Below are 20,873 nucleotides of genomic sequence, written 5' to 3' on the forward strand. Positions count from 1 at the left end.
TAAACACCGTGAGGTTCTATTGCGCAGCACTTGGTCTACAATCGAGACACATCCAATGTGAAAAGTATCTGATGAGCAAGCCCCGGACTGCCCTATTCCCTGTAAGGCTGAAGAACAGCACATGGCATTCCAACCGCGGACAGATTCCGGCGATTCTTCCAGCCTCAAACCAATCACCCCAGCAATGACTCCCGGAGAACTCCCTCCAACGTCCTCACCACTGCTTTGAAATGTCTCGGCGATATCCTGGCACTTTGCAATCCACCAGTTAAATCCCTCAGACTTCCTCTATTCTCTCAAGACATCATATATCAATGCAAGGCAACGCCTGGTTCTCCTGGAGCGACATCGACCCTCATCATCCCATTCAACTCTTCTCGTCAGACTCTCACTCCTCCTTAGCAGATATGACCAATCCCAAGAATCAAGCTGCGTGGCTGCACAAGCCGGATACTCCTCTCGAGGTCGGCGATGCTCCCATGCCAACGGCAGGTCCAGGCGAGATTGTCGTGAAGAATGCTGCGGTTGCGATCAATCCATTGGATACGCATATGCAGGACGTCGGTGTGTTTGTTCAGCAGTGGCCGGCTTGTTTTGGGTGTGATGTTGCGGGTGAGGTGTATGAAGTTGGAGCGGACGTGGAACGTTTCAAGAAGGGGGATAGGGTTGTTGGGTGAGTCCGAAGCAGCAAAGCGATATTTTTGGGAAGCAGGTCACTGACACTCAGGTCGATGAAACAGACACTGTATCAACCTCACCACAGGCCAAGCTCGGGATGGCGCCTATCAGCTCTACAGCGTCGTCCTCGCCTCCAAAGCCGCTATCCTTCCCGACTCGATCTCCTTCAAGGACAGTGTCGTTGTTCCCTTCGCCCTCGAAGCCGCCGTCTGCGCCCTATCTCTCAAAGAACCCGGCATCGCCATGCCCGGCGTCTCAACACCCGCACTAGGCCTTCCATACCCCTCTCTCGACGCTCCTGCAAACTCGCTCAACAAGACCCTCATCGTCTACGGCGGCTCTTCTTCCGTCGGCTCCATGGTCACACAGCTCGGCACAGCCGCTGGCATTACCATCATTTCCATCGCCAGTCCAAAGAACTTTGACCTCTGCAAACGCTGCGGCGCGGAACAAGTCATCGATCGTGACGACCCCAACCTCGTCGCCAGCGTCCTCGCCTCGGTCCCTAAGGGTAGCTCCGTCGTCGGCATCTTCGACGCAGTCTCCTCGCCCGACACATACGCCCACGACCTGGCCATCTTGGAGAAAGTCGGCGGCGGCCATCTCGCTGCTGTGCATCCACCGCCCTCTGAAGGCGTACCAAGCAACGTACAGGCTGGAATGATCTTCGCAGTGAACGATATTGCGGGGAAGGTGTTTGAGGAGTATGCTACGCCTGCCCTGGAGAAGGGCAAGGTATTGCCTTTGCCGCCGCCGAAGGTCGTGGGGAAGGGTTTGGATAAGATTGATGAGGCGCTGAAGCTGTGCAAGGCTGGGGTTAGCGCGACGAAGTTGGTGGTTGAGCTTTGAAAAGGTGGAAAGATGAAGGGTTTTCTTGAGGCAGGAAAGTCTGGTTGGTTTGCTCACGTACTTACTCAAGACTATGAGGCAAGTTCATATGGTCATTAAGCGCATTCCAGTGCATTTGAGCCATAGTCGGGCAGAAGATCGAACATGTACAGCTGGCCACGCTCTCAGGCTGTGAAGCAACCTCCCTACTTGCAATGCACTTTCAGGTACGTCAACTCCAAATACTACCTAGTAACTCTTCTAATCCTGAAGACTCCAACTTCATGAGCATGCCTGCTCATTCACACGTCTGCCCATTCGCACACCCCCTCGGCTTATCGAAATCCCCCGTACTATTCGACACCATCCAACTGCTCCCCAGCGTAAACCTCCTCCCATTCCTCCACTGCCCAAAATTCGTCGCAAACTCCTTCCCCCACGTCTCATTATACAGCGCACAATACTGTCCCACCGACCTCGTCTCATTGTACAAGATATACGTGTTGAAGAACTGGCACGTCTGGAAATACCCGGTTTTATCCGGATGGGCGCGGTTGTACTCGCTCGACGCCGAGCACGCGCTGGCGCAGAGGTCGATGGAGAAGGGTTTGTTCTGGAAGATTTTGACGCCCATGTAGGTTTCGTAGCCGCGGCAGTTGGGGGGTGCGATGATGGCGGAGTTGTTGAGGTAGATGAGGTCGTCGTAGCCTTTCGGGTGGGAGTGTGTGGTGTTGACGTAGCCGTTTGAGCCGGCGACGAGGACTTTGAAGTTTTTGCGCCATTGGCCGGTGTTGGTTGTTGAGTCGGGCGTCACGGGGCTGCCCCAGTAGACGCATTTGATCACGGTGGAGGATGCTGGGTTGGTGCACCCGGCTGTGGGTTCGATGCTGGGGTCGCGCTCGAAGTAGATGTTGATGGATTGGCAGCCGCTGATGGCATCACATCGCTTTGAACATTCTGCTGTATCATAGGAGCTAAGAGTTGTGAAACCCATGTACGGATAGATGAACTCGCTGGAGCCGTTCTTGTTCACATAAACTTGACTGTAACCGGCCGGGGCGCTTGCTTTCAGGGCAGTCTGGGCGAAAGTCCCAATCTGCAGAAATGCGTCAGGGGTATCGTCTGCTGCTGGTTTCTGAGGACACTTGGAGTTGTCGCTAGAAGTGGTGTTGTCCCGTGCTGCAAGATGAGCGTGGCGCACATGATGCTTTGCGTGACGAGCAGCGATGATGGCCTCCGAAGGGCGAGCGAGTACCGCTGAGGACACGGCAGAAACAGCAGAGGCTGTATTGATCGCGAATGTGGTTGCTGCAGCTGCCGCGCTGACAATTGGGATCGAAGCCGTCGGAATCGGTTTCAGTGCTTCGACCGCGTCCCAGTCAATCTCCTGTGGCAGGGCACTGCTGAGGGCAGCGCTCAGCAGTAGGGCTAACGTAAAGTCCTTCATGGTCTGGTTCCGTAGGTCTGGGGTGAAAACGACAGCCTTCTTCAGGACGCTGGCACAGCTTCAGTCCTGGGGAACGGTCTACTCAATAGCAGCTCTCTATCAACCCGTCAAAGGGCTTTGTGAGATGGATGGTCCTTAGTCAGTATGCCGGAGAAATATTGTGCTTTTCAATCGCTTTCATACACTGAGCACGTTCAGTAGTAGACTAAAATTTGGCGCTAAGCTACCATCAACAAAGAAACGACTCGCTATTTACTTACGTTTGTGGAGATGCCTTTAAAGCTTGACCATCTCAATGCGGCGCAGACAAAGGGGTGCCACAAAATATTGAAGGTGTAAGCGAGGTTGACGTTCTGTGCCGCAGCCTTACTGGGACAGTTTTTGTACCATGCAACTTCTCGAGGGTGCGTTTTGCTACTTGGCTCCTAGGCTATATAGTACTGCTATCACTGTCTCTTCCATTTTTAGACTCTTGGAGGGAGCATAACATGAGCAGACTCCAGGCATGTCGCGGCTGCGTTGCTTTTTGAGTTGGACCTTGCTCCAGTCATGCTGTACCACAGCGTTGGCGACACCCATAACCAAATATCCTCGACTGCGGACCATACCTTGTCTGCAGCGACTGTGTGGTTCGTCAGTGTTCTCCACCAGACAAATTTTTCCTCGTGGGTATGGAGAACTTGGGGGTGTCATTGCATATTCACCTGACGGGCATTATGCGTTCGAAGTGTGAAGGTTTGACCGAAAGGTTAAGGGTAAGGCGAGCGTCGTCCATCGATTGACGCTCATACAGATCGTAAAGGACGCTACGACCCAGATACAGACAAGTACTTAGTACAGAGAACAGGAAGTTGCAAGGGAGCGGCGGAGGACAAGATCCAGGAGTTAGCGGAACTAACAAAGCAACACTTGCCAGCCTAAGTCACATTCAAGTGTTGTTTCATTCTCGGTGAGGTCAGGCGATTTGCCAGCATTGCAAGTGACCCTCTCCGGCCAGGTACGATGTGACGTTGCCTTCGTCAGAAAGATGGGCGCAGTGGAACAGGACAGAGAAAAAGAAGCAGGTTCAACTACTCAATAACAAAGTATGCGACGATTCTAGCTATCTATTTCCATGATAGGGTCGAACAACTCACACCCTGGGTACAAAAGCAAACATCTTGATCTCCATACTCTCACGTGGAGGCCCTTCATTGAAGTCTGGGTCGACGAAGGCAGTGTGAGCGACAGTCATTCCTCCTTCGTCGACTTTGTCACCATCGAATTGCACGAACACCAGTGCTTCGTTAGGCCGCTGATTGCTGATCCAGTACCATCGGTGATCTGGATGATAGACTGGGGTTCCCAGCTCGGACCAATTGCCAGGGTATATGAACCTTTTCGAAATCCAGTCGCGGTGCCGATCGACGGTTTGCCAATCGCAGACGGCGAGAGGATCTCGAGTGATCGGCTTGAGAGGTCGCCATACGTTGATGACATAGACTCGATGGTTCTCGATGAGTTGCTGGCGCTCTTCGGCATCAGTGATGACATTTTCGAGTTGCTTCAGGGCTCCAGCAGGAGTGAAGTCTGAATGGACGCTGTTTGCAGGACCACGGTATTCTTGACGCTTGGCTGGATCTGTGGAGTATTTGCTGCGGATACGGCTAGTGAGGATGTCAATTCGAGAGGCCCCAAGTCTGTAAGTGTACATGGTCAGTCGAAAGATTGGCTTCTAACTGGCTTCAAACGTACTGATTCTGCACAAGCTCCTTGGTGGCGGGCAGTAGTAGGTCTGTAATTTCCTGCTCGGTCTTGCAATCACCAAGACCGGCGACGTCGTGTGAGACGTACTGAAAGCCATTGCTCGCCAAACTCAAATCTTGTGTTTTACCGCGAACGTCGTTGATGGTCACATCGTGGCTGGTCGAGCCATTCTCGTTGAGATCCTCGAACTTCGCCTCTGCTCCTGGCTTTGTGAAGTCGATAGAAATGGTATTGCCTTCAACAGGTTTCGAGTAATTCAACTCAGTCCGGACGTTTCTGCTCGTCCCTGCGCTTGCCATTTCGTCCGGGGTCTGGGATGTGAAACTTTGTCCAGAAATGTGAATTCCTCCTCAGGTTTTCGCCTTCTTGATGTGGATGTGAGGATAGGGCGAGGGCCCGCCATACTTATGCAGTAGCAATCGGCAGCTGGGCGGCTATGAAGGCTTGTGCAAACTCGGGAGTCCTCGATAGCGCATTGAAGCTACAGCGTCGTTATGCATCGGATTGTCAAGCAGGATTACTGCCGCTAATAGTGTTAGCGCAATGACTAGGAGTATTGATGAGAACACCATCATATTTTGATGATGTTTGATTGAAGAGTGGAGTCCAGATTCCCCCAATCGTCGTCCCGCCGCTACTTGCCGCTTGTCGCACCGATGCGTGAAGACGATGTATACGAAGACGATGTACGACGCGCCGTTGTGCAATTTCGCCATTACTTCGTAGTCTGACGACGACGACGACGACGACGATCAGTTCTTGGTGAGACTTAGCGGCACGCGCATCGCGTTGTGCAGTAGTGTCTGTACGACCTACTTCTCCTGCCTACATATATCGACTAACCCTGAATCATGCTTCGGGTTCAATGCGAAGCTCCTGTGGGCGTGTCCGCTGTTCTTGCGCAATCTGAAACTAGCGGGAACCTTTATCTGGGGTAAGTGAATGAAACCTCGCTTTCGCTCGCTTTCGGTGAGGAGCATGTTCATCACGATTGAAGGGAACTCCACGTTCCGGCTCTACGCGCCTGTGCAGCGATGTTCTTCGGTTGTACAATGCATGAATACTTCACTGGCAGTGAAGCACGAGTCTCGCCCTCGCTTCTTCAAGGAGCTCAAACAAAGGTGATGAGAAGATTGATAAATTTGATAATATTGCAAATGTTCGTAACGCTTGTTGACGGAATTGAATTGAGATCTATTCAAATTGTTGATCACGCTCCAACGCTGCATGCTGTGGTGACCCCGGATCATCACACCAAAGCTCTTTCCTGAGAAGAGTTCGACCTCATCAACTCTAAGTGCTGATAACGCTCGTGCGATGCCAACACCTCTTTACACTTTCCCGGAAGACAGAAGACACCCCAAGCACCCATGACGACCACCATCTGATAACCATCGAAAGCATACCCAGGCCACTCGTTGTTCTTGAGAAAGTCCACGCCAAGCTCCGTCAATCGCATCATGTTGCGGCCAACAATGATCGAAATGGCGAGGCCAAAAAGTTGACTCCAGAGCTTGAAACGTGCGAAAGTGGGTTTGATATCAGGCACCATGCCGGACTCGTCCTGAGCCCGGTTTGCAGACCGACGCAGCAGCGCCCCGTACCGGTATGTGACCCAGCCATTCTCCGAGGCGATGAAGACCCAGAAGACCATCTGTGCCACGAACGAAGCGATTTTGATCTTTCCGCCCGCCTCGGCCAGTCCACGTTCTGAAGCCGCTGCCATGTCGATGCCGCCAACCCCTTGGACGAAGATGCAGAGGAAGTTGATGCAGAAGTACAACGGACGTTGCATTCGGATCGGAAGCCAGCAGATCTTATCGGCATTGAGTGCTTTGATGTACTGGGTGTGGGTCAAAGTGACCGTGAACATCAACGTCGACGGGCCGAGAAGTAAGAGCACAGCCTGCGCACCGTATGCGCTTTTGCTGCAGACATTTTGGCTCAGGTAGAGGCGAGCTGCGTAGCCAACAAGTTGGACTGAGGAAGGTTAGTAAATATCCCAGCGTCGGAGACTACATCTACTTACAAAATCCTCCAATCACCATGAAGATGTTGTCCCAGGCCCGGGTCAAGATCAATCGCCATACGTGGAGTCCGACCACAATGGCATAAAACGAGACCGCTACAGCAGCCAGTGGTAAGCTCGGGTCATATGGATACACCGATTGGCAATTGGCGTCTGAGTCCTGAGATGCCATATCTGTTGCAAGGTGTTTGCGTTGGTCGGCGTGCTATGGCGGGGTATTCGAATTTGGCGGTGTTAATGTTGATGTTGATGTTGTGACTACATGGAGCGAAGGTTGCATAGTTATAGGAGAACCATATCCACCACCAATTTGAACGCTTCGTCTTGACTTTGTGGTAGCCTGGAGATAAAACAAGAAGATCGCACCGCTAGTGCCCGAGTGCGAAGGTGCACAGCCGCGCCAACGCGCTCTGCTACAAGCAATGTCTGGGAAAAAGCACCACCAGTCTGTGGTTACTCTTCACAATGCACGGGAAGTTTCGTCGGGGGTCTTCTCGTCAACCTGCCGCGAGCCACAAACAGGTTGGCGTTGCAGGCATAGAGCCTTGTCTAAGGCTACGCTAAGCGGCGATCTTGAACTCTAAAGAGGGGCTAGCATTGAATGCGAAGTTTATTCTGAGCTTGCTGGCTGCAATTTCTCCACTCCTGCACGAATCCGAAGGATGACGAACGGGGCTTGACGAACAAGCATTGAGTAGGCAGCCACATTCCTCACCATCCCCTATCGTTACATGCCGATGGTGGACGGCAGAGTCTAGGACGCCGTGGAAATTTGTTGATGAGTTCCACGGCAGTGAGTGCTCCTAGACACACAACGTTTCGGCTGCCTCTAGTTGTTTCTTGATTTATGCTTTTCACATGAATACCGAAAAGCATTCGATCCGTGAGGAGGTACAAGCTTATGTGAAATCTATCATCTATACTTGGCGTGCTTCTTCATCCCCCATCTTGCTTCATCCAACAAACGGCTTCATGGCTCTCAACCGTTCTCCATAGAGTCCAAAGAGTATTGGAATCGGAGCAATGATAAACGCAATCAGGCCGAAAAGCGTGTTCCCCCATCCCAGTCCCAAAGCGTCATATATGTCAAGTCCGCAAAGAGGTAGAAGCGCGCCCAGGAGACTCCTCAAAACCGTGTTGGCTGCGATTGCGCTGGCAGCGTACGTTGTGAAGGTGTCCACAAGATAGGTCTGAACACACATCAGGATGATGATGACTCCGAAACTGGTGATGACCGTTCCAACTTGAGGCACGATCCAGTGGACTTGGTACTGGGCTCCCCAGCCGTAAATGAAGAATCCCACAGGGATTGAGAGACAGCTCGGGAGAACCATGTACAGCGGTAGGCGGTCTTCTGGTTGGGGTTTCTGGTTGATTGCGATCTTCTGGCGAACTTTTCTGTCGCTGAGCATTGTTGCGTACAAGAGGCCAGCTAAGGTGCCAACACCGCTTCCGAGATAGGAGAGCCCAGCACTCGATGTCGAGAAACCGTACTGATCTTTGAAGACAAAGGTGAATGTGGTGAAGAGGATGTACAAGAGCCCGTACAAGATTGCGATGTAGATGCTCATGGCCGATGCAACAGGAGTGAGTAGGAGGATTCGCATAGGTCGAACGATGCTCTGCATGAGAAGCTGTCGAGGGGGAAGATCCAGCGGTTTTCGGACATGCCAGTCTGGGTTGTTTGTCTCTTTTCTCAGTCGGATTGCCTTCTTCTCCAGGATGACGGTCGCCAGAGTCTCTCGCAGGACGAAGAAGCAGGCAACGGTAACCACGCCGCCCTATTCGAATTTAGCCATGCTTCAATGGTTGTCAGTGGTAGTCTTACCGAGATAGTAATCACCCAAAACACCCAGCGCCATCCTGCACCCTGGGTTAAAAAGCCACCAGCAATGGGTCCCTGTAAAAAGTCAAACTCAAGATCCAGAACAGGTGATAAGAGACTTCACTTACAACGATAGGTCCAAATATCGGACCCATGGAGTACAACGCCATAGACATTCCTCTCCTCTCAGGAGGTATCAGATCGGCAATCGTCCCACTGCCAATCGTGATAGCTCCAACTCCAGCGAAACCAGCAAAGAATCGAAACGCAATAAGCATTGGAAGATTGACGGCCACCGCGTTGAGAATGGTGAAGATCACGAAGAGGGTGTTGCAGATGTGGTATACTGGAGATCGACCGAGAAGCTCACTGGCCGGAGCAACGACCAAGGGGCCAAAGGCGAACCCAAGGACGTATATCGACACCACGAATGCTGCAAGGAGGTTGGAAGACGTGCTGAATTCTTCCATTACATTGGGGACGCCTGGTGCGAACATTGACGATGCCAGAGGTCTTGATCGAAAGGTGTCAGTGTGCTGGATATAGTGGCTTGTTGAGAACACTTACGTGAGGAACGTCACGAAAGATACCATCGCTATGATTGAGATCTTTCGTGAGTTGCTCCAATTCATCGGGTTGGAAGGATCATCGTCGCCGTCCCAAGTGACTTCGAACTCATCATGCTCGGCCGAGGTGTCGTGCTCGTCTTCCGGCTGCGGTATCTGCGCCTGCTCAACGTCCTCCCCAGTGCCACGATCGCTAATGTCTTTGGCCTCTTCAAGTCGGTCTCCTTGCACTGGCTCAGTTTGCTTCTCCAGCTGTGTGCTTGCCATGTTCCGCGAGATCGATAGTATTTAGAGCGACAGTTTCGGAGTTTGAGCGGTGAATTTGCGATGCGTTTCCGCGTTACGGCCCACTGCATGATGTCTCTTATTAGGAGCGAATGGCCTACCGACCGCATTCCATTTTGCCATCTTCGTTCGGTCTCGCTTTGATCCGAGCCTCACACAGCGAGCACTGGACTGCAGCGTGTCTGTGGCCTCGCTTGGGCATTTGACGAGCCGTACGCGAGGAACGACCGTACATAACTCCGCAGACACGGCATGCGCCAAGCCCCTGATGAGCGTCGTTCCGAATACGAGGGTGAGTGAATGCCGCTGTGGTACCGCCGTTAGGGCGTAATAGCACTCCGGCTCGACGTACTTTCTTGTGCTGCATTATTCTTTTCTTCAAGGGCAAGAGTCGAATGGTCCATCGAGTTGCCTGGTGCGCAGTTCAGAGGCTTGCGATCAATTGAAGGGCTATGATTCAACGGCTGGATGCTGTGCATGCAATTCGGGGAAAGTGATCAGCTTGGTTGTACTGATGACCAGAGAAACCTCAAGTGAAAACGAAGATCTTTGGCCGATGTTAGTCAGCACTTCTGGTCTCTCGTCTTGACACTGAAGGATAGCGACTCACATGAAGATGACACCGAACCGGCTCTGTGCTGCCCTCACTAGTTCCATTCATACTCGGGCAACGGAAACTCCTTCGAATCTTCAAAAGCACCAGCAAAGAACCGCTGCAAATACTCCGCAATACCACTCCAAGCCACCAAAGCAAAGATGCAATTCCTAACCCATATCACCCACGCTGACTGCGGCGCCACGATGGACCCCAGAATCGGCGGGATCTTCTGCATCTCCCTGATCAAAGGCCGCATCTGACCCTCATAAGCTTCCAGGGCGGCGTCAACATCACCAGCATGTTTCTTGATCTCGCCTGCTAAGATATAAGCACCCGCGAGAGCGATGCTCGTACCGAAACCTGTTGGTCCAACCGCGTAACCAGCGTCTCCGACGAGGACGAAGCGGCCTTTGTGTAGCTGTGGGACTTTGACCTGGACGATCTCGCTGGCGTAGAAGTCTTCGGCCGTCTTCAGCTCTTCGACCAGTTCGTTGCTGATCCAACCAGCGTCCACGTAATGCTCAGCGACGAACTCTCGCTCGCTGCCTTGCTCGGCTGCTTGTCGAAAGGCCGCCGCGGTGCCTCGACTCATCATCATGGCATGTCCTCCTCCTGAGCTTTTGGACCCTGCGGTGGTGAATCGACCTCCGGGTGCACTATACCCGAGGCCGACTTTGCTTCCACCGAGATAGTCTTTCTTCGTGGAGAAGTATGCTGCCCAGGTATTCGTCGGATGTATGTGGTCGCGTACGCCACACTGGAGGCCGATGGCGCGTGTTCTCGATGTTGCACCGTCCGCAGCAACAACGAGATCGAAGGTTGCGCTTTGTCTCCCGCTGGCGAAGTCGACTTGAACAGGTCCTTCGGAGGCTTGCTGGTTTATGGAGACGATCTCTTCATCGAATATGTAACTGATCCTCTGATATCTCCTCGTGAGATCGTGCAAGATGGTCGAAAGGTCACCCCTGAAGATCTCGAATTCAGAAACAAGAGACTGTTGGTCCGGGTTGCCAGTTGCCCGAATGATCCCATATGGCCGTCCGTCTAGAGGACACTTAAACCTTTCACATCTTCTCAAATCACTTTGCAAGGCTTACCATTGCGAACAATGCCTACACCCTCTTCTCCAGTCGGCTTCGCACGCACAAGCTCTTCCATCCCAGGCATACGCCGCATCACCGTTACACCACAGCCACGAATATCCACGGCTTGCCCTCCTGTAAGCAACGGAAGAATAGCGTACGATTCGAAGGGTTGGAGCGGTGAACATCTGTATCCCCACCCTTTCGAATGCCAGCAAATCGTTCAATGACCGTAACTTCAGCACCTGCTCTTGCAAGCCAATACGCCGTTGCTGGGCCGGCTATCGATGCCCCTACTACGAGGACTCGCAGTCGTCCCACCATGGCGCTTGAGTGGGCGTGAGGCCAACACTCAGAGAGGTGCTCTACGTGTTACCCCTCGAAATCAAGCATTCTCGAGATGATGGCGTGGTGAGGTTCCTGGCTCGCAGGGACAACGTTGTCGTAGCTTGACACTTGGCAAGGCTTCGCTTTTCCATTGTAAGAGGTGTCGATATATTGAATACGTATCGACAACGGACTTTCGGAGATACTGACCTGGTGAGGTTGTCTGCTCTTGAAAAGACGCATCTTCGTGAGAAGTCATGACGTCGGTGGCGTCTCCTGCTCGATCTGTCTTCGAGGTGAACTGATGTTTTCAACTTGAGCAGTGGCACAGCTGGTAAGAATATCCCTGCGTCAATGCAGAACCAAGAGCCTCAAGCAATCCAAAGTCCATGCATAACCTTTGATCTCGTAGTCATCAATACTGACCAGAGTATCTTGCGACCACTCGCTGTAGCCATCAAGCCAATCAGGCTGCGAGGCCGCTCGCCCGTATAACTTGGTGAAATTAGAGGTGTCAGATTTCCCGAGAACATGGCATGGAGGGCGGATATGAGTGAAAGCGGGAAGGATTTGCTTGCTTGAGAAGTATGTCGAATTTCGGACTGATGTGGAGAATTTGGAAGAAATCTTGCCGGTTTCTGGCGAAAATAGGGCAGAAGTTCAGGAGGAATGATTTTGAAGATGGGCAAGAAGAGACGCAATACCGGAGCATTGTGCTAAACCGAGGAAAGAGGAAAGGGGCAATCTGAAGCTGTTTCAAATTCTGAGTCTTGGGTCAGACTGGCTTGGGAAACGGCAGGACCATTGTGGATAAGTTGGAGGTAAAAGGTGTAGGCTCGTCGCCAGCGAGATGAGGCGTGTCCGTCAATCAAACAAGACGATGATAGATGAGAAGGACCTGTCCCCGATCGTCATCGAAAGTGGTCCGGCAAAATTCTCCGATCGTCCCGAAACCTTCTGCACATCGACATCAGCCTCTTCGTCCTGTAGTGCTCAACAACACTCTCATCCCGCTCGCGACGTTGCATCTCGATATGTCATCTTGATGAGTCCTTGAGCAAGACACAGCGACATCAAGAGCTATCTTAGAGCTGTGGTCCTTCTGGCCGAGTTTAACAGCTCTATCTTGCCCAAGAAGATCGTCGACCGCTATACAAACCCTATGAAGTGGAACTTCCCACGGGAATCTTGAACGCGAACCATTGATCGGGAGCTATGTGTGCCGCGAAATACTCTTTGGTCCTCGGCATCCGCGAAGGAGACTCGTTTCTCTGACGAGCTGACTTTCTTGAAGATATGCTTCTTCGACGCCTCTCACCCGCCTGAGCTGGTAGGAGAACATCTCCGGCGACACTTGCCAAGTCGATAGTGTGGCTCTCAAGGACAGCTGCCAACGATGACGACGTCTGGTCAAAGTCAAGTGCTCCTCGAGAAGAAGCACTTGCAGCTAACAGAGAAATCTCATCGCAACAACACACCACATCCTCCCCAGGAACGAATCATCTCCCATGGATATCTAATCCAGTCTGCCCATCCCCGATAAACTTCAAACCGACATCCCCAGAAGTCCACCCATTGGACCCTCAACAAAATGTCTAGCTTCCACAAGCCAGAAAATATGACATCTTCCAAACGCTGCGAAGTCTATTGTGGACTGACTTCATCTGGTTAGAGATCTGTTTCGGGTTTTGGCTGCGAGGTGGGCGGTGGATGATCGGCAATGCATAGCCAGCAATGCGGTCCGCTTTGGATAGGTTTGCCTCCGTGGAGAAGTTGTAAGTTGTAAGGTAGGAGGTAGGACCGTTTTGATTTCTTTAGTCGTCTGTCTATGTTTCTATTGCCTTCTGCGTTATCGGAGCGTTCGTCCTTCTCTTCTTTCTCCCCAGACATCCGCAATGCCAGAGCCTACAATGGCTGCCGAACGCAAAGATCCCGTCGATCTCGAAACCGGCAAGACGTACGACTCTGATGGAGCGGAAGAAAAACGTCGAAGCAGCGACTGCACCTCTGCGTCCAACGCCAGCAGCGACTCCATCGCCACATCGCCCAACGAGCCTACGTGCAAACCCGACGATGTCTCTCTGCCTCCAGATAGCGGCCTCCAGGCGTGGCTACAGGTCGTCTCGGGGTTCATGCTATATTTCAACTCCTGGTGAGAACCATCCCCCATCCCCATGCCCTCCCACACGCACCTAAAGCTATCGACGACAACACAGGGGCATAGTAACAGCCTTCGGCGTCTTCCAACTCTACTACCCATCCACCCTCCTCCCCACAACCTCCCCATCCACAATCTCCTGGATCGGCACCATGCAAGGCTTCCTCCTCGCCGTGACGTCCATCTTCGCAGGCTGCGTCCTCGACCGTGGACACCCCAAGATCCTCGTGCTCCTCGGGACGGTCTTCGTCGTGCTGGGACTTATGACGACGTCGGCTTGTAGGATTTATTGGGAGTTTATGCTCGCGCAGGGTGTTTGTGTGGGTATCGGTGCCGGGATGCTGTTCATTACGGCGGTGGGGGTGATACCGGGGTGGTTTGCTAGGCGGATGGCGCTTGCGACGGGGCTGGCGGCGACGGGGAGTAGTCTAGGAGGAGTGATCTACCCTATCGTCTTCCACAAACTAGAGCCCAGGGTCGGATTCGGATGGACGTTGCGCGTAATAGGCTTCATCGCCCTCGCAACCTGCCTCGCGGCATTCTGTATGCCCCAAATCCCCTTCCCCCAGAAACCGCCAACCCACTAACCCTCTCTCCACAGCCCTCTCAACCCAACGCACCCTCCCCCCACCCCGGCCCAAACTAATCGACATCTCCGGCTTCCGCGAACCCCTCTTCACGCTCTTCGCCCTCGTCTCCTTCACCGGCGCAATGGGCCTCTACATCCCCTTCTTCTACATCACCGACTACACGACCTCCACCCTCCCCTCGACAACCCCTTCCTTGTCCTGGTACATGCTGCCGATCCTCTCCGCGGGTTCGGTGGTCGGTCGTACGATCCCCGCGCTGATGGCGGATCGTTGGGGCAGTCTACCGGTCCTGGCTGTTACGACTGCTATTTCGGCGGTTTTGGCGTTTGTGTGGATTGTGGTGAAGGGGAGTGTGGCCGGGTTGATTGTGTGGAGTTTGTTGTATGGGGCGTTTTCGGGGGCTTTTGTCAGTTTGCAGACGCCGACTGTGGCGAGTATCACGCCGGATATGAGGTTCGTTGGAGGCAGGATGGGGATGAATAATTTTTGTCTTGCGCTGGGGGTTTTGTTGGGGAATCCTGTGGCGGGTGCTATTGGAGGAAATCGGCAGTGGTGGTTGGGAGTGCAGGTTTTCTGTGGTGCGAGTCTTGCTGCGGCAGCCGTTTTGAGCAGCATCACCTGGGCTGTGAAGGAGGGCAGGAATCCTCTGAGCAGAAAACGACAGATCAATACTAGTGACGATTAATGTCTTACGCACATCGAATGAACCACATGACGGGGTGGAACTGTAGTTTGACTGGGAAGATTCGTTCATCTGCTTCGTTTCGTGACGAGCTAGTCTGGTATCAAGCCATGAGCGCTGACCACGCGCCTGAAATCCCATTGTCCCATTTTGACATTTGCCCCGCCCAACGCCATGCAAAATGCAGCGAATCACTTCCCAGCAGAATAGAATGCCTTTTGATGGACAGTCTATTTCTTCTTGGCGGCCTCCTCGTCCTCCTTCGCCTTGGCACGCTTCTCGCGCTTGCCAACCAGGCGAGCATCGGAGCGAGCGACACGAAGAGTGCGGTAGGCGTTCTCGGTGCTTGGGTAGTCGCTGACCTTGCCCTCCTGGACGGTGACCTTGTTGGAGATGGGGAAAGCCTTGTTGGAGAGCTTGACCTTGCCGTCGTAGAGGTCCTCGCCGATCTGCTTGGCAGCGTCGACCTCGTCCTTGGGGGCGTCGCCCTGCTTGGGGGACTTGATCTTGCGGGGGAAGAGAACAAGACGCTCCTTGTACTCCTTGAGGCGCTGGACGTTGGCCTTGAGCGACTCCTCGGACAGGTTCTGGCGGCGAGGGTCGACGGCGATGCCGACAGTTGGCGCCAGCTTGCGTGGGATGCCAGCCTCCTGCAGTGTCCTTGTCAGATCTCGTTCTTGATGGTTTGTACCGCATCTTTCCATACCTTCAGCTCAGCGAGCGAGAAGCCACGACCAGCACGAACGCGGCGGTTGTACTTGAGGGTCGGGCAGCGCACCACAGGCCTCAGACGGTCGACTGGGCGTGGTGCGACCTTGGCGGCCTTCTCGTGGCGGGCATTGCGTCTGCGCTGCTTGCGACCGGGCTGTAAAGACGAATCGTCAGAATCGAGGTTCGAGTGTCATTGCACGACCGGCGCCACTGCTCTCAAGTCGTGGGAAGTGAGAGGGGAATTACCTGGTCAAAGTGCACGCGGACACGGCGCTGCCAGTCCTTGCGGAAATCTGCGAGGCGTCAGTGGATGTCGTAAATTACTGAAAGGGACGCTGTGTTTCTCACGGTTGTGCGGGATCTGCTGGTTGTGCTTGATGGCCATCTTGTCCCAGCTGTTGTCGTTTGACTCCGACCTGGAGAGAGAAGAAAATCGAGTTTGGGCTGGAGCAAATTGAAGTTGCGGTGCTCGCTTGTCGGTCGCACGTTTCTCCGGCTTGGCACGGGCGAAGCTCGGTAGATTCAGACGCGCTCGAACACGCTAGGGAAGCTGCGCGTCCCGCGTTCACCTCTCGCCCGCAAAGAGCCAGCTTCGACCAACACACCCACTCACATTCGCACCTTCTGAACAGGACTTGTCTACTGGGCTGTGCAGCTTTCCGATATGCTCGTCGCATAAATATATCCGCATCCCATTCCATACATCTCGACCAACGGCAATGGCTCCCTCCAGGGCAGAGCGTCTCGCCCAGCTACGCGCTTTGCGTGCGGCGGGCAAAACTGGATTCGACGACTACGAAGTCCAGGAGGCCGAGTCAATCTACGAGACGGTGGACGATGAAGGATATAAAAAGGTGGTCAGGAGCCGTCTGGACCAGGATGACTTCGTCGTGGACGACAATGGCGCCGGATATGCTGATGACGGACGCGAAGATTGGCAGGATGAGCGACAGGCCCGAGACGATAGTGAAAGTGAAGATGATCTGCCGCGAAACAGCAAAGCTGGTTTGTATCTCAGAAAGCCCTGATCTTTGCAATTCTGACCTTGGAGTACAGCCAAACGCAAGCGAGAAGAAGATGCCGAGCGAACTGAGAAACTGAACAAGGGCATCAGCAAGTACTTCAACCAGAAAACAGCCGCGAACGCTCCCAAGCCAAAACCGGCCCGGAACACAGCCGACGACGATGCCTTCATGGCAGGTCTACTCGGTGAGGTCGACTCGAATATCCAAACACGTGCACCTTCATATGGGAAGCCCGTGAAGAGTAACGACCGCCGCAAGACTCGAGTCCTCTCCCCACCACTGGAAGACCGCGATGCTGCCTCTCAGCGTGCAAAGAAGCCGGCGCCTCAAGATGTTATCGACACTCCTCCCCTCGTCTCGACTCGCGACGATGACGATGCCTACTTCGTGCAGGCGCAAGACGACGACGTACCAATGAGCGATCCTTTGCCGTCTTCTCCTGCTGCAAAGGTAGCTGAGCGTAAAGAGCATGCGAACGTAAAGACAGAACACGCCGAGGAAGATGATCTGATGGAGATTGCGGAGGTCACTGGATCGTCAAATCTGAAGGCCACCAGCGTGAATATGAGAGGCAGCCGACCTGTCCCAAAGATGGCCAAAACAGCGTATCCGACTCCAGACAGCTCTTCTCCAACTCGACCCCCAGCCGAGCACGTGGACATGACTGCGATCAACAACGTGACGGAGAAGTTGAACATTCTGAGCAGCCCTGCCGCTGAGCCTGCCGTGGCCGGAAAGCTCTCTGCTAAGGATGCTCTCGAGGACGATGGCTCGCTTTTCTTCTTCTGGACTGATTACACCGAGGTCAATGGCAGCTTGTGTCTGTTCGGCAAAGTCAAGAATCGCAAAGACGGCAGCTTTGCATCATGCTTTGTCAAGGTCGACAACATCTTGCGCAAGTTATACTTCCTCCCTCGCGAATACCGTAACAAGCATGGACGAGACACGGACGAGGAGGTCGACTTCAGTAGCGTCTACGAGGAAGTCGACAAGCTGATGACGAAGAACAAGATCACCATGCACAAGATCAAGCCATGTTCTCGAAAGTACGCTTTTGAGCTGCCTGGCATTCCCAAGGAGGCCGAATATCTCAAACTACTGTACCCCTACGACAAGTCTGCCCTTCCAGCGGAGATCAGGGGAGAAACTTTCTCTCATGTGTTCGGTACTAACACAGCTTTGTTTGAGCAGTTTGTACTCTGGAAGAATATCATGGGACCATGCTGGCTTAGAATTGAGAATGCAAACTTCAATGCCGTCAACAACGCCTCGTGGTGCAAGCTGGAACTTCAAGTCGACAAGCCGAATGGTATCACCACTCTGGGCGAGACTGACAATCTGGAAGCACCTCCTTTGACACTGATGTCCATGGCTTTGCGAACCACATTCAACCAGAAAGAGAACAAGAACGAAATCTTAGTCGCCAGTGTCCGCTTCTACGAAAATGTCTCCCTGACGGATACGACACCCCCAGAGAAGATTCCCAGTCGGTTGTACACCGTCATGCGCCCTAACGGCGAATACCCTCTGGGCTTCAAGATCGAGGCAGAGAAGGCAAATCATAAAATCAAGATGGAAAGAAACGAAGCCGCACTTCTGAGCATCCTTCTTGCAATCATCCAGCAACACGACCCAGACGCCATTGTCGGCCACAACTTTGACAATGTCGACTTCAATGTCTTGCTCAGTCGTATGCGTGACCGCAAGACACCTGGCTGGCATCGAATTGGTCGACTGAAGCGTGGCGACTGGCCCAAGAATGTTGGTAAAGGAGGCGCGAGCTTCTTTGTCGAGCGTCACCTTGCTGCAGGTCGATTGCTCTGCGATATTGCTAATGATATGGGCAAGAGTATCACACAAGGCTGTCAAGACTGGAGCTTGGACGAAATGGTCCAGCTGTTCCTCGACGGCAAACACATCCGTATCGACCCTGAGAAGGCGTTGGCAATGGCAGCTAGCCGAGAGGGCTTGATGAATTTTGTCAAGATGTGTGAAGTGGACACATACTTCATTGCTGCCATTGCGTTGAAGCGCCAGCTTTTGCCATTGACGAAGGTCCTGACCAATCTGGCTGGCAACTCCTGGACCCGAACATTGAGTGGTACCCGATCTGAGCGCAACGAGTACATTTTGTTACACGAGTTCTACCGTAACAAGTATATCTGCCCAGACAAGGTCTTTGGCAAAGGCGCGGCAAACAAGAAGCTCGACGAGGAGAACGCAGAGGGTGATGAGGGCGCTGATGCCAAGAAGAAGGACAAGTTCAAAGGAGGTCTCGTCTTTGAGCCTGAGAAGGGTCTCTACGACAACTTCATCCTTGTTATGGACTTCAACTCGCTCTACCCCAGCATCATCCAGGAGTACAACATCTGCTTCACCACGATCGAGCGCAGCGACATCTCAGACGACGACGACAAGATCCCCGCAGTACCAGAAGATACGAGCAACAAGGGCATTCTTCCTCGACTGATTCGCACGCTTGTGACACGTCGACGAGAGGTGAAGAAGTTGATGAAAGACAAGACGGCGACTGAGGACCAGCTGAACACGTGGGACATCAAGCAAATGGCCTTGAAGCTGACAGCCAACTCTATGTACGGATGTCTGGGATATACGAAGTCTCGGTTTTACGCCAGACCACTTGCTGCCCTGACGACTTCCAAAGGGCGAGAAATTTTGCAATCGACGAAAGATCTCGCAGAGTCGGCGCATGCTCTGCGTGTTATCTACGGCGATACTGACTCGGTCATGGTCAACACCAACGTCGACAACATCCTAGACGCAATCAAGATGGGCAAGGAGTTTCAGAAAAGCGTCAACGAGCGTTATCAGCTTCTGGAGATCGAGATCGATCACATTTTCCGCCGCTTGCTTCTGCATGCCAAGAAGAAGTACGCTGCGATTCAGATGGTGCAAGTTGATGACCAGAAGTGGGTTGAAAAGCTGGATGTCAAGGGTTTGGACATGAAGCGGAGAGAATATTGCGCTCTGTCAAAGGATACATCGAAGTGAGTACTGCACTCTCCCTGAAGGAGACGCAACTAACAACTCGTAGGCAAATCCTGGATTATCTGCTTTCTGGAGAGGATCCTGAAAAGGCTGTCTCTCAGATTCATGACTACCTCCGTTCGCTGAGTGAAAAGATGCGGAACAACGAGATCCCTCCCCACAAGTACACCATCTACACGCAACTCGGCAAGGACCCCAAGGAGTACCCCAACGGAAACACGATGCCTTCAGTGCAGGTCGCTCTCAAGCGACTGGCGAAGGGCAAGCAGGTGAAAGCGAAGGATGTCATGGCCTTCGTTATCTGCGGCAGCAACTCTGGATCACAAGAGAGCGCAGCCAAGAATGCCCACGAATTGGATGAGATCATGGCCAAGGACAGCGGACTCACCGCTGATGTCGACTACTACCTGCACAAGCAGATCCTGCCACCGGTTGAGCGTCTTTGTGCCCCTATCAGTGGCACAAACGTGACTTTGCTGGCAGAATGCTTGGGTCTGGATACCAGCAAGTACAGGGTCAGCGGCGCTGGTAAAGCTGCAGAGCAGACCAACGAGATCACCACATTGGAGAGTCAAATTCCGGATCACATCCGATTCAAGGACTGCGAGCCGTTGGAGCTGCTGTGTTTGGGCTGCAAGCATCATTTTGAGTACCGCGGCATCAACTACTCACCTTCGTCAGATGAGGCACCTCTCGTCCCAGTTGGTGCCCTCACGCACGAAGGCCTGGCATGCCCACGAGATGAGTGCAAGAAACGCATGACGACTCTGACGCTCTCGGCACAGCTCGAGACGCAAATTCGCAAGCACACGTCTCGCTACTACTCGGGCTGGCTCATCTGCGACGACCCAGCATGTGGCATGCGCACCCGCCAGATGAGCGTGTACGGACATCGATGTCTGGGGCCGAACGGTCGTGCTTTCGGGTGCTCAGGACGCATGCAGTTCGAGTACAGTGAGAAGGCGCTGTACAACCAGCTCCTATACTTGCAAGGCATCTTCGACCTCGACAAGAGCTTGGAGAAGCTGAACGCCGGTGGCCTGGTGAAGGTCGAGGAGGATCTGAAAGAGAAGCCGAAGATATTGGCGAGTCAGAACCGGGAGCGTTTCATGGTCTGCTGGGATGTGGTGAAGGCGTACTTGGACAAGAGTGGATGGGGTTGGGTTAGTATGGACTCGCTGTTTGGATTTGCGGCGGGTGGTATGAAGGGACTGGTCGCTTCTTAGGGGTTATTACGAACAATGAAAATAATTCTATCCCTCAGTCTAATTCAGACGACACATTTGT

General features: G+C 53.2%; 8 protein-coding genes across 8 annotated transcripts; 2 read left to right on the top strand and 6 right to left on the bottom strand.

The window, feature by feature from the left end:
- Positions 1 to 407: 407 nt before the first annotated feature.
- Positions 408 to 1,527, top strand: M409DRAFT_67109 (uncharacterized protein; the record flags this gene model as incomplete). Its single annotated transcript, XM_033817263.1, has 2 exons — positions 408 to 673; positions 741 to 1,527. 2 exons carry the CDS (start codon positions 408 to 410, stop codon positions 1,525 to 1,527), a joined length of 1,053 nt encoding a protein of 350 aa, XP_033666669.1.
- Positions 1,528 to 1,804: 277 nt separating this feature from the next.
- M409DRAFT_55649 (uncharacterized protein) lies at positions 1,805 to 2,953 on the bottom strand (the record flags this gene model as incomplete). Its single annotated transcript, XM_033813061.1, has 1 exon — positions 1,805 to 2,953. The coding sequence occupies one exon, from the start codon at positions 2,951 to 2,953 to the stop codon at positions 1,805 to 1,807; it is 1,149 nt and encodes a 382-aa protein (XP_033666670.1).
- A 1,132-nt stretch (positions 2,954 to 4,085) lies between these two features.
- M409DRAFT_67111 (uncharacterized protein) lies at positions 4,086 to 4,998 on the bottom strand (the record flags this gene model as incomplete). Its single annotated transcript, XM_033817264.1, has 2 exons — positions 4,086 to 4,632; positions 4,688 to 4,998. The coding sequence occupies 2 exons, from the start codon at positions 4,996 to 4,998 to the stop codon at positions 4,086 to 4,088; spliced, it is 858 nt and encodes a 285-aa protein (XP_033666671.1).
- Positions 4,999 to 5,948: 950 nt separating this feature from the next.
- Positions 5,949 to 6,900, bottom strand: M409DRAFT_55651 (uncharacterized protein; the record flags this gene model as incomplete). The annotated part of the gene is made up of 2 exons (XM_033813062.1): positions 5,949 to 6,679; positions 6,729 to 6,900. The coding sequence occupies 2 exons, from the start codon at positions 6,898 to 6,900 to the stop codon at positions 5,949 to 5,951; spliced, it is 903 nt and encodes a 300-aa protein (XP_033666672.1).
- Positions 6,901 to 7,681: 781 nt separating this feature from the next.
- On the bottom strand, positions 7,682 to 9,386 carry M409DRAFT_67112 (uncharacterized protein; the record flags this gene model as incomplete). Its single annotated transcript, XM_033817265.1, has 4 exons — positions 7,682 to 8,509; positions 8,557 to 8,628; positions 8,682 to 9,066; positions 9,121 to 9,386. The coding sequence occupies 4 exons, from the start codon at positions 9,384 to 9,386 to the stop codon at positions 7,682 to 7,684; spliced, it is 1,551 nt and encodes a 516-aa protein (XP_033666673.1).
- Positions 9,387 to 10,051: 665 nt separating this feature from the next.
- On the bottom strand, positions 10,052 to 11,408 carry M409DRAFT_67113 (uncharacterized protein; the record flags this gene model as incomplete). The annotated part of the gene is made up of 3 exons (XM_033817266.1): positions 10,052 to 11,046; positions 11,100 to 11,219; positions 11,285 to 11,408. The coding sequence occupies 3 exons, from the start codon at positions 11,406 to 11,408 to the stop codon at positions 10,052 to 10,054; spliced, it is 1,239 nt and encodes a 412-aa protein (XP_033666674.1).
- A 1,399-nt stretch (positions 11,409 to 12,807) lies between these two features.
- M409DRAFT_67114 (uncharacterized protein) lies at positions 12,808 to 14,844 on the top strand (the record flags this gene model as incomplete). Its single annotated transcript, XM_033817267.1, has 5 exons — positions 12,808 to 12,831; positions 13,392 to 13,470; positions 13,503 to 13,563; positions 13,628 to 14,112; positions 14,171 to 14,844. The coding sequence occupies 5 exons, from the start codon at positions 12,808 to 12,810 to the stop codon at positions 14,842 to 14,844; spliced, it is 1,323 nt and encodes a 440-aa protein (XP_033666675.1).
- Positions 14,845 to 15,071: 227 nt separating this feature from the next.
- M409DRAFT_55655 (uncharacterized protein) lies at positions 15,072 to 15,937 on the bottom strand (the record flags this gene model as incomplete). The annotated part of the gene is made up of 4 exons (XM_033813063.1): positions 15,072 to 15,491; positions 15,548 to 15,706; positions 15,799 to 15,845; positions 15,901 to 15,937. The coding sequence occupies 4 exons, from the start codon at positions 15,935 to 15,937 to the stop codon at positions 15,072 to 15,074; spliced, it is 663 nt and encodes a 220-aa protein (XP_033666676.1).
- Positions 15,938 to 20,873: the final 4,936 nt, after the last annotated feature.

This window comes from Zasmidium cellare (genome assembly GCF_010093935.1).
Source record: "Zasmidium cellare ATCC 36951 unplaced genomic scaffold M409scaffold_21, whole genome shotgun sequence".
In the NCBI taxonomy this organism is placed as follows: domain Eukaryota; kingdom Fungi; phylum Ascomycota; class Dothideomycetes; order Mycosphaerellales; family Mycosphaerellaceae; genus Zasmidium; species Zasmidium cellare.